This window comes from Mauremys reevesii, linkage group 1 (genome assembly GCF_016161935.1).
Source record: "Mauremys reevesii isolate NIE-2019 linkage group 1, ASM1616193v1, whole genome shotgun sequence".
Lineage (NCBI taxonomy): Eukaryota > Metazoa > Chordata > Testudines > Geoemydidae > Mauremys > Mauremys reevesii.
Window position 1 is genome coordinate 59,140,144 of NC_052623.1, and position 12,735 is coordinate 59,152,878.

Genomic DNA, 12,735 nt, shown 5'->3' on the forward strand with positions numbered 1-12,735 from the left:
AGAAATGGTCTGAAGTAAATAGGATAAAATTCAATAAGGACAAATGCAAAATACTCCACTTAGGAAGGAACAATCAGTTGTACACATACAAAATGGGAAATGACTGCCTAGGAAGGACTACTGTGGAAAGGGATCTGGGGCTCATAGTGGACCACAAGCTAAATATGAGTCAACAGTATAACACTGTTGCAAAATAAGCAAACATGATTCTGGGATGCATTAGCAGGGGTGTTCTAAGCAAGACATGAGAAGTAATTCTTCCGCTCTACTCTGTGCTGATTAGGCCTCAACTGGAGTATTTTGTCCAGTTCTGGGCATCACATTTCCGGAAGGATGTGGATAAATTGAAGAGAATCAAGAGAAGAGCGACAAAAATGATTAAAGGTCTAGAAAACATGATCTGTGAGCAGGGCCAGCCCACATTTTGGCACCTGAGGCGGGGAGCTCAAATGATGCCCCCATGTCCCCTTGCTTGGGCCAAAACTTTGAAAGGTCTCAATTCTGCCTTCTTCCTGTTCTACTCCTCTCATGGTACTGCTCTGTTACCTACCCCAATAAAGAAGAACTAACAACTTAAAATGACTTGTTCAAAAATTTTAAGCAACACTTAATTTTCAAATGCCTGAACAGCAAATGTAACTTTTCTTGTCTGAATAGTAAACACTGGCATTTTTTTCTGTTTGAATAATCAAAGTGGTGCTTTCCATGCCTTCTTGGTTGCAAAGATTGGAACTGCTTCCTGAAGGTCCATGGTCTGGGCCAGCTCATGCTTTATTGAGATGGTTGCAAGGCCGACCAGCCTCTCCTGTGTCATTGTGGAGCGTAGATGTTTTTATTAACTTCAGCTTGGAGAAGCTGCGTTCTCCACTGGCAACTGTTACAAGAAGTGTTAGAAGTATGTTAGGCTACGTCTATACTACCTGCCCGGGTCGGCGGGTAGCGTTCGACTTCTCGGAGTTCGATATATCGCGTCTCATCTAGACGCGATATATCGAACTCCGAACGCGCTCCCGTCGACTCCGGAACTCCACCACCGCGAACGGCAGAGGCGGAGTCGACGGGGGAGCCACGGACGGGTGAGTAGTTCGAACTAAGGTAGTTCGAGTTCAGCTACGCTATTCGCGTAGCTGAACTTGCGTACCTTAGTTCGACCCCCCCCCCCCAGTGTAGACCAGGCCTTAGTTAATAAACCTTTAGATCAGGGGTCAGTAACCTTTCAGAAATGGTGTGCCGAGTCATTTATTCACTCTAATTTAAGGTTTCACGTGCCAGTAATACATATCGTTTTTAGAAGGTCTCTTTCTATAAATCTATAATATATAACTAAACTATTGTTGTATGTAAAGTAAATAAGACTTTCAAAATGTTTAAGAAGCTTCATTTAAAATTAAATTAAAATGCAGAGCCCCCTGGACTGGTGGCCAGGACCCGGGCAGTGAGAGTGCCACTGAAAATCAGCTCGCGTGCCGCCTTCGGCACCTGTGCCGTAGGTTGCCTACCCCTGCCTTAGATATTTTATTACAGGATTGGCTACAGGTTATGTCTTTGGTGTAAGACCTAGGGTACTAACTGATCTGGGATAAGTGATTGGTCTCTTGGGACTGGAAGCAACCTGAATATTTGATGATTTTTGATGCAAGTAACCATTTATCACTAAGTCCAGCTTGCCTGCACGACAAGATAGACTGGAGAGCCATCTGTGACTCTGTGGTGAGACTGATATACGAATCCTGGAGTTCACACTTCTTATCGGTTGATAAAATCTAATTATACCACACACTGCCAATTTGGGGTGTCTGTCCTATTTTTGATTGCACACCTCAGGGCAGACTCTCACAGTTGTGAGCCACTGGAGACATGACAGCACCTATTTCTGATTAATGATCCATGACTGGCCCAATGACAATTTAATGATATATCAACAGGGCAACAATCATTAGGCAAGAGAAACTGCAGTCTAGTAGTTAGGGTACCCACTGGGAGATGGGATACCCAGGGTTCAATCCCCCACTCCACTTTTATTATTTTTCACAACGGAACAGGTTCAGCAGCCTGAGGGAGCACCATCCTATAGCTCAATGCTTAAGGCATTCTCCTGAATGGGAAACCTCAGTTCAAGTCCTTTCTTTGCCAAAGAGGGGGGATTGAATCTAGTTCTCGCATACCCCAGCTCAATGCTCTAACTAAAGTGGCACCACAACTCCTCCTCAGGCCACCAGATTTTGACCTGATCCACTAAGTGTGTTCAGAGGATACCAACAGGATCAGGCCCCCCATGCAAGATAAGCACCCAAATGCCTCTCTGCCCTGATTTGGGGCTGAGAGAGGAGACGGGCGTCTTGACGTCTAGGAGGCAGCACTGTACATGCCCAGAGACAGAAAAATGTGTACCCTGAAAACTCTGGTGCTAAGTGAATTTAGGTACCTACAGGGGTCAGTAGGAGTTCTATGGTTCACAGTGAAGCCAAAATTGGGAAACCTGAGACCTGAGCACCTACCTCTGTTGAGCCCCTAGAGGAGGTAGGCACCTGGGTAAAATCCTGTTAGGGGCCTAGAAGCTTTGTTGGGCACCGAAATATGTTTGCAAAGGCGGCCTAAACCCCCCTCTGCAGCATCACAGAGCGCGAGCTACCATCCCGGGCTCGCTACGTCTGAACAGCACCCTCAGGCTCCCGAGTGCCACCCGCCGGGCGAGGGGCTTCATGCGCTGTCGCCAAAGGCAACGTCCCACTGTGCTCAGCCTCTCTAGGCCAGTGGTCACCAAGTAGGCTCCCTGCCTGCCCCAGCCCACATCACTCCCAGAAGCGGCCAGTGGGGGGGGCAGGGGGTCTCCCTCCATGCACTGCCCCTCTCCACAAGCACTGCTTCCCCAGCTCCCATTAGCCAGGAACGGGGAGCAGTGGTCAATGGGAGCTGTGGGGGCGTGCTTGCAGAGAGGCACAAATGCAGAGACACATGCTGCCCCCCCCCCCAGGGGCCGCAGAGGCGCTTTGGCCCCTTCCGGGAGCAGCGTGGGCCCAGGGTAGGCAGGGAGCTTGCCTTAGCGACAGCCATGCTGCGCCACCAACTGGGAGCCGCTGTTGGTAAGTGCTACCTGGCAGGAGGCCACACCCCAAGCCCCCTCCCAGAGCCAGCACCCCATACCCTCTCTTGTACCCCAAACCCCCTCTGGCATACCAAACCCCAGCCCTGAGCCCCCTCCTAGAGTTGGCACCCCAAACCAGCCCTGAGCCCCCACCATCCCGCCCCAGCCCTGACCCCCGTCCCAGAGCCAGCTCCCTGTACCCCCTCCTGCACCCCAACACACTGACCCAGCCCAGAACCCCCTCCTGCACCCAAACTCCCTCCTACAGCTTGCACCCCTCACCCCCTCCTGCACCCCAACCCCCCACCCCAGAGGCCGCAGCCCCTCCTGAACCCCAGCCCGGTGAAAGTGAATGAGGGTGGAGGAGAGCAAGCGATGGAGGGAGGGGGAATGGAGTGAGTGGGGTGGGGTAAATCCTGGGCTGTCCTTAAATTCAAGAAGTGATCTTGGGCCTAAAAGCGTTGGAGTCCCCTGTGCTAGGCCCTGCGTGACCTGAGCAGACCCCAGAGCCCCCGATCCAGGCGCACTCCCTGGGCGAGCGACGCCAGCTGGCGGGGGGGGGTCGGGTCTCAACAGAGCTCCCACGGCTGCCGTGCGCCCCGCCATGGCGCCCCGCCGCTTCCCCACGGAGCCCCGGCCCCACCATGGAGCCCCCGTCATCCGCTCCCCCACGGAGCCCCGGCCCCAACCCCCGTGCGCCGCCATGGAGCCCCCGTCATCCGCTTCCCCACGGAGCCCCGGCCCCAACCCCCGTGCGCCGCCGCCAGTCGTGGCTGGTGCCCCAGCACATACTGCCCCCCACGGCTCTAGACAGCGGAATCAAGTTGCTGGGAGTCGGTTCCGGGGGGGAGTATTTTCGGTCGCTCCCCGGCAGGTGGGTGAGGTGGCTGGAGGGGCGTGGCTAGGCCGGCTCCGCCGGGGGAGGGGAAGATGGCGGAGAGCCGGGGTGAGGTGGAGGCTCCGCCGTCGGGCTCCGCTCAGGGGCTGCCTGTCGGCACCGGGACCGCGCCCCCCAGTACCAACCCGCTGTCCCGGAAGCTCCACAAGGTCCTGGAGACGCGGCTGGACAACGACAAGGTGAGAGTGGGGCGGGCGCTGCCTGGGGGGCGGCGGGAGTGGGGGGTAGGTACTGAGGGCAGCGGGCTGCCTAGGCCGGAGGGGGCGAGTATGGGGGGTGGAGGCTGCCCGGGCCGGGGGGAGCCGGCTGCCCAGGCGAGTTGCGGGGAGTACTAGAGCCGGGGGTGAGGAGATGCCCTGGCGGGGTAGGAGCAGGAGACAGTGCGGGGGGCTATGGTGCCTGGGGTCGATGCTCTACAGCGTGTGGCCCCTGAGTCTCCCAGGGGAGAGGTGTGAACCCTCTTGACTGATCTCCAGCGCGGTCTGGTGGTCGGTGATGCAGCCCCAAAGCAGGTGTTCACAGTTGTCCATATCCTGAGCCACCACACTGGGCCTGGCGGGTTACCGAGCCAGCCTGCCGGTAGGGGTGGCTTCATGTTGGAGTGAATGGGTGATACTGGCCGCCCCAGCACACCCTTGCGCTCTTCTCTTATCCTTCACCATCTTCCCATTGGAGTGTAAAAACCCAAGTGTGGCTCAGGCCTGCAACCCATCGGTAGGTGTCGGTGTCTGGTCATCTGGAGGTGAAACCTGCAATATTGATGGTAAAGTATGTTCACCAGGCTATATAAAAGCACCTAGGTTATTTACAAGCATCCTATTTAGTTGTGGTGGGAAAAGTGCTTGTCCAAGAGTCCTCCAACAAGCTACAGCTACGGAAGCAAACTTTTCAAAGTATACATTTACACTTTTAATTGGAATAGTATGTTATGGGATATTGGCCAGAGTAGTTTTAATGAGGTATTGGAATATGGTCAGCGGTTTGCGACAGAAAATATTCAGCAGGCAGTTGTGATATCCCATAACTGCAATCAGAATAACAATAAATACTATCTACATTATGTGTTTCTGTCTCTACCTTATTTTCTAATACTTTATTATTTGGACATTAAAATTCATGTATTTTGTGTTTCAATTAACATCAGGTATCACCCACTCTTTTCTGACCATAAGGAAATTCACACTGAAGAACACCTTACAGTTAATTATTTGTGTTAATCTAAATTTTGATTGTGCATGGAACATTCATATCAGTTATTAATATATTGGTTGAAAGTGATTGTGCACCACGTCACATATGAACATTTGAAAAAAAATTAAAATAGAGATAATTGAACTGTTTGAGGAGTTCTAATTTTTTTTAAATGTGTTAACTTTAGATGGTTAAAGAATACTCAACATCGATGTCTTGTATCATAGAGACAGGGAGAGATCACTTGATCATTACCTGTTAGGTTCACTCCCTCTGGGGCACCTGACATTGGCCACTGTTGGTAGACAGGATACTGGGCTAGATGGACCTTTGGTGTGACCCAGTACAGCCGTTCTTATGTATTTCAGAACAGAAGTTTTTAGTTAATTTTCTTATATTGTACAGGAAATGCTGGAAGCTCTCAAGGCTCTTTCAACCTTTTTTGTCGAAAACAGTTTGCGCACCAGAAGAAACTTACGTGGAGACATTGAGCGCCGTAGCTTAGCCATAAATGAAGAATTTGTCTGCATTTTCAAGCAAGTTAAGGAGGTAACATTTTTGTTAACAAATCATCTTAAAACATCTAGAATTGATCTGAAAAAAACCTCTGTAAGCTTGAAAACTCATCTCTTTCACCAATAGAAGTTGGTCCAGTAAAAGATGTTACCACCTTGTCTCTCTAGTATTGATTACATGAAAACCAAGCCTCAAAGAATTTTTCCTTTTCTGAAGCAAATTTACGATCATAATAGAATTGTTTCAGCCTCTTCTATAATTCAACCATTTTTCTCATGTGTAAGGTGTTCATCACTTTGACTTATGAACATAAATACACTGGAGCTAAAGCCTTCCTGGAAATGACTTGACTCGGTACATGTAAATATCTGGTTGAATAGAGCCCTCAGTAACTGGATGTGATCATAAAGTGATTTCACTAAAATCAAGCAAAACAGATGCTCTTTACTGAATTGTCTCAGTACTACAATTTGAAATTTGTTTGGTTATAATGTCAGACTAACAAAAACAAAGAGATGCTAAACTTCCAAAGCTAACTGTTCTTCCCTTATAAATAAACCAACTAAGTGTTCTGTGGTATCCAGATTTAATTTTTATTGATATGATAGACTGGCACTGAAGAACCAAAGCAGTGGCAAGTTTTCTTCTGTAGTAATAAAAGATTCTTCATATTTTGCTCAGCAGTACAGAATGGTAGTATACTGAACACTCTGTACAGATGCTGATGCATCATGGAAGATAGAGCGTGCACTGCTTCTTGGCAGATAAAATGGCAATATTATCTGCGGTCCTTTAATCCTAAGAAGCTCACTGGTATTATCACTGAGTGAAATTAAACAGATTTAGGAAAAGTACACCCAAGAAGAAAACTGGACTAGATTTCTACTTCTGAGAGGGTGGGGAAGGGGAACTGTTGCTGAAACATAGATAAATCATGCATGCCAACATTTTGAAAACTTCTATAGATAGATTCAAACTGTAGACTTGATGTAGCATAGGGGTCGGCAACCTCTGGCACGCCGCTCGCCAGGGTAAGCACCCTGGCGGGCCGGGCCAGTTTCTTTAGTTGCCGCGTCGTCAGGTTCGGCTGATCGCGGCTCCCACTGGTCGCGGTTCACTGTCCCAGGCCAGTGGGGGCTGTGGGAAGCGGTGTGGGCGAGGGATGTGGGGGCTGCGGCTTCCTGCTGCCCCCATTGACCTGGGACAGCGAATGGAGGCCAGTGGGAGCCGCGATCGGCCGAACCTGCCGACACAGCAGGTAAACAAACTGGCCCGGCCCGCCAGGGTGCTTACCCTGGTGAGCCGTGTGCCAGAGGTTGCCGACTCCGATGTAGCATAACCATTACAAAAAATACACCACAATACAAATAAACTACCAGTCTTATTCTATTCTTAGGAGCTTGAAAGTATAAATGAAGATGTTCAGGCAATGAGCAACTGCTGTGAGGACATGACCATTCGTTTGCAGGTACTGTAGGAATAGATGTCTGTTCTTTTCCTTATCTTTCCCTGCTGCATCTTGGCAGATTACTTAATGGAAAAAACTTCTTTGGTTACTGTGTTAACAGAAACCAGTTAACAGCTCTATTAAGGCTCCTCTAGAATATTAATGCTGCTATGTAACTGTTATCTTAGTATAGTAATCAGTGTGTTTCTAGCGCTAAAGAAAAGGCGTTCAGCTACTTTCGGGGGAGTTACATATCACTACTTCCATTTCAGTTATGGGAATATGTTTCTTTCAGAGTATCAAGGTATCCATCAGTTTTTTAATATGGTGAAAAACTGATTATATGAAGAATGCTGTACTTTAATTTTGAATCTAAAAGTGTATTATACAGTATAATAAAACTACCTGTTCCTTCTTAATGTGTGTATGGAACTATTATGAAGATTGTTGCTCATGAACTTATTAATGTTCTACCCAGCTCTAGATCACTTTCATCAAACACAGACAGTGCTGTCAGATGCCTTGGCCACTGTACAGTAGATCACGGGGGGGACAGATAAAAGCTAGCTGGAGCTCAAGCTGGATAATATGGGAGGGATGCTGATAGAGTGAGCGATGCAAATAGAAGATATGGCAAGGAATATATTTTCCCTTTTAATTGAATGCGTCTTCCGTTTTTACTCAAGTTGGGAATAACTGGATACTGTTGGATCCCCAGCTGTTTAGGCCATCTTACAACAGGAGTGACCAGGATTGCCTTTTTTCCCCTGGCCAGAAGTGTGACCCTTTTTCATATATTGACTTTGCTACCATTATCTGGGCCAGGGATTCGATGTAGCTAGTAGCTGAATTGAAAGGGAGGCTGCAAGCCTGGGAGTGGGCAATGAGGGAAGAGGTTGAAGGGTAAATGGGAATTTGAATTAGTAGGGGAAGATGGGGAGGAACTAAAATCAGCAAATGACAAACAACAACTTGTTAATTTTTTGCATGTTTGAATCCCTTCTAGCTCTTTTTGGACCTCTTGTTATATGAAACCAGTGCCTGTCATTTTGACCAATATTGTCTCATTGGTTCCTTGTACTTTCCCATTGGTCTATGTCCATCTGTTGTGTCTAAGGCCTTGTCTACACTACAGAGTTTTGTCAGCAAAGCTGACAAAATATGTGCAACGTCTAGCCCACTTTTGGATGCTAAGTAAATAAGACATTCCTACAGATGTATATAGCCAGCTCTGAACCAAGATCTTTCTAATTTTTCTCTCCAGTTTTGGTGTTGGTATTTCTTTTAGCACTTTGTATTTCAATTCAGAAAGGAAACTAGGAGCTTGAGTTCTCCAAAAGAGGTGTTCTTCAGAAAGGAAACTGATACCTTCCTCTGGGTTTTGTGGCTTTTTTTTTTTTAATTAAAATGTAACTTTGGAGAAAAGATCTGGATACAATACACTTCTTTACAAAATGGTTTAGACTCAAGTCCTTAATCCTGGGCACCTGAATTTAATTTTAATGACTATTAAAAGCTGCATTTCTTTATTACTGACCTATTCTCATTTTTCACATTTGTTTGATAATATTCAGTTCTAAAAGGTCCTAAAGACATTAAACTTCATAATCCAGCCACACAGTATTATACCTCTTGTTAACATCCTAACATTTTGTAGATACTAATGAATTCAGAAAAAAAGTAAATGCATTTTAAAGTGCTTTCTGGAATAAAACCTGGAAAAAAAATTGCTGTGCACATTTTAAAAATGTTTCCTTTACTTTATTATTTCTTTTTTTGCTTTAAAGTTAATGATGCTTTCTTTACATTAAGGAGGGTGTGATACTGAAGAGCAATTCACAACGTGCATGCTCTACTATCTTTTTGACAATGGCTAATAGTATATTTAACTAATCATTTACAATGGAAGAAAAGCTAACTGGGGATAGTGGAAAAAAGATTCAACCTTACACATTAATATGAAATATGCCTGAGCAAAGTCCCATCCCAATGCAACTTCATTAATAACTGAGATGTTTCTTACCTGTCCTCTTCTCCCCTCCCCACACTGCTCCTCTGATAAAAGTACCCATTGAGAGAGAGAGATAAAGCAAAGGTAGTTTGATAATGGGAAGTTAGTACCCAAACTGTGTTATTTGGAGGTTGAATGAGACCTCTGAAGAATATTATCAGAGTACATTTATACATGCTGTTAAAAACTTTTAACTATAATATATATATATATATATATATAAAACAATCCTCTTCTCTGTAGAGTCACCCTTTCCCCCCTACCCCCAACAAAAACCTGATGCTGAGCCTTACAGTATACACCTCTATCCCGATATAACGCGACCCGATGTAACACTGGTTTGCATACAACGCGGTAAAGCAGCGCTCTGGTAGATCGGTGCATCAGCTCCCAGCCGCGGCACTCTGCTTCCCGCTGCAGGTGAGTGCGGGGAGGTTGGGGAAAGGACTCTTCCCCCTCCTCCCCCCCCCCCCCATACTCACCTGTGGCGGGAAGCGGAGCACCGTGGCTGGGAGCTGGTGGAGTGGAGCGGGCTGGGGCTGGGCTGCTGTGCTTCCACTGCTGCCGGTTAGTGCAGGACGACCTCCTCCACCCCCCCCACTCCCCCTGCCCCAGTGACACGGCTGGGGCCTGGGTAAGGAAAGTGGAGCGAGCTGGGGTTGCGGCACTCCACTTCCCGCCGCAGGTGAGTACAGGGAGTGTCCTTTCCCCAACTTCCCCACACTCACCGGCAGTGGGAAGCGGAGCGCTGCGGCTGGGAGCTGGTGGAGTGGAGCAGGCTGCCAGTGAGTGCCTGTCAGGGAGCTGGGTGATGGTGGATAGGGTTCGGGGTATGCTTATAAAATTTGCAGATGACACCTTCCTGGGAGGGGTTGCATACATTTTGGAGGGACAGGATTAGAATTCAAAATGATGTTTACGAATTGGAGAATTGGTCTGAATTCAACAAGGTGAAATTCAATAAAGACAAATGCAAAGTACTGCATTTAGGAATTAAAAATCTAATGCATAGTTACAAAATAGGGAATAACTGGCTAGAGTGTAGTAATGCTGAAAGGGTTCTGTGGGTTATAGTGGATCACAGTGTGATGCAGTTGAGAAGAGAAGACTGAGGGGGAAACTTTATAACTGTCTTCAGATATGCAAATGGCTGTTAAAAGGAAGACAGTGATCATTTGTTCCCCATGTCCACTGAAAGTCTGACAAGAAGGCTTAATCTGCTGCAAGGGCAATTTAGGTTAGATTTTAGGATATAGGCGTTTTTTAACTATAAGGATAGCTAACCTTTGGAATAGGCTTCCAAGGGAAGTTATGGAATCCCTGACATTGGATGTTTGTAAGAACAGGTTAGACAAAACTTATCAAGGATGGTTTAAGTTTATTTGGTCCTGCCTCAGAGCAGGGGACTGGACTAGATGACCTCTTGAGATCCCTTTCAGCCTCACATTTCTATGATTCTGTGATTACGTGATTGTTTCCTATCATATATCTTTCTAGTTCTTTTTCCACTACTTCTATTGGGAGACTGTTCCGCAGCTGAATACATCTTGCTATTAGGAAGTTATTCTTGATATTCAGCCTAAATTTTGCTTTCAGGATTCCTCTGTCCCTGGAATGATATCTATAGTTTCTAGAGGGAGCACAGATAGACCAACAGTAATAAAATAGAGCTCATTACCTCATGGCTCAAAGTCACATTCCTGTGCTGTTTCATTTTGACACGAGAGCCACAGCTCTGGTGCAGTTGTCTGTCACCTGGGGAGCTAGCCCTAATGGAGCCGCTGGGTTGTCACTGCCCAGCATCCAGAGCCTATGCTGGATGTACTATGCTTAAAGGCTGCCCAGAGAACAGGGCTAAATAGATATCTGAGCCCTTTTGCATGCAGATGAGCATGTCCGACTCATTTGTAGCACAAACTATTTGCAACCTGAAGGACCAAATAAAATAATTGAAACTAATTATAATATGTGTTGAAATGGTTCTGTAGCACAGGTCAAGAATTTTAAATGGAATTCCTTTTTTATGCCTAATAATGCCTAAATATTGAAAACTAGGAAATAATCGATTAATGGTTATTATAACAAGGTGGTTCTCCTTCAAAGAGTACTTTGTTTAAATGGCTTGTAATTAGAGGGCTTTTAAAAGTATATTTAAATACAGTAGAAATGGAATTAGTTTGGTATTGTATGTTAACTTCATATAGTTACAGTGATTCAAATTATATTCTAGGCAGCGAAGGAACAGACTCAGGATTTGATGGTGAAGACGACAAAGCTACAAGCAGAAAAGTATGTACGCTACCTTATTTATACTTTATATAATGTTGTGGATTGTTTTTTAAACTGGATTCTGCCATCCTTGTTTTAAGAAGTACCTTTTTTTGCAAGTGGTCTCAATTGAAACTGGGCTTAAATAAAGGCAGCAGAATTGGGTCCTAGTTATGATAAGATGACATGAAGCTCTTTAACACACTGCTGCTTGTTGTTATTAAAAGTCAGTGTTTTCAGTAGAAAAGAACTACTTACTGTGGTATAGTATGATGAACAATAATGCACTTTATCTGATGCTTAGCTGGTATATATAACATTTACTACAATAATACATTATATATCAGTTCATGGTACATAGTTAATGTTACGTTTTAGTCACAGGTATTTTTAGTAAGTCACAGACAGGTCACAGGCAGTAAACAAAAATTAATGGTCCGTTACCCGTCCATGATTTTTACTAAAAATACCGGTGTTTAAAACTTCGGGGGCTGCCCAGGGGCCCCACGGGTACTGGCGGAGGGCGGCTTGGATGCTGGGGGGGGGCAGGCGGGTGGTGGTGCATGGCCTGGAACCCCTGCTGGTGCTGGAGGGTGGGATCGGCGGAGCCGGCATGGTTCCTACCTGCACTCCAGGTAAATACCACCCAGAACCCGCCTGTCCTGTGCCCCAACCCCGTCCCACACCCAATCTCTTCTGCTGGGGGGAGGTTTTTTTTTGGGAGGGGTGGTGCAAGGGCCCTAGACTGCCCCAGCAGTAGCCAGTGTGCCTGGCACAGGGGCTGCCTGAGCTGCCCCTGAGCTGCTCCTGAGCCAGGTGCATTAGCCACTGCAAAAGTCACAGAGGTCGTGGAAAGTTACAGAATCCGTGACCTCCATGACAAACTTGCAGGCTTGTACATGGTACATCAGTTCAATAAAGTAAAACTTCTAAAAACATGTTGACATTTTAACTTTTTTATTGTACTTGTATATTTGTGAACACTTAGAATGCTTGACTTCTAATTTCTGATATTTGACTTAACACTGATTGTGATAAAGCTTTTTTAACATTGGTGTGGATGTCTTACAGTTCTATATGGACTTTTGTTTCAGAGTGGTCCTGCTGTAATTTAATACTAATGACTGATTACTCTTCTGTCTACACCTGTTCCTATAGAACTAGGATTCTTGCACTGTTTTGATAGGAAGTGGCATGATTTGATTCCGCTTCAATTGTTGTTAAATGAGACCTCTCCACCTTGCAAAGAAATACTTGGTTGGTATATAAGGGAAAGAGGATTCACAAATTCAAAAAGGAGAGTATCTATGTCTGTCAAG

At 46.1% G+C, this 12,735-nt stretch overlaps 1 protein-coding gene across 1 annotated transcript in view; it reads left to right on the plus strand.

The window, feature by feature from the left end:
• The first annotated feature begins 4,015 nt into the window (after positions 1 to 4,015).
• Positions 4,016 to 12,735, plus strand: part of COG6 (component of oligomeric golgi complex 6) — a 76,303-nt gene continuing 67,583 nt past the window's right edge. The window contains exons 1-4 of the mRNA XM_039492992.1: positions 4,016 to 4,162; positions 5,580 to 5,723; positions 7,087 to 7,158; positions 11,379 to 11,437. Coding sequence (XP_039348926.1) covers positions 4,016 to 4,162; positions 5,580 to 5,723; positions 7,087 to 7,158; positions 11,379 to 11,437 — 422 coding nt within the window. The remainder of the gene's footprint in view (positions 4,163 to 5,579; positions 5,724 to 7,086; positions 7,159 to 11,378; positions 11,438 to 12,735) is intronic.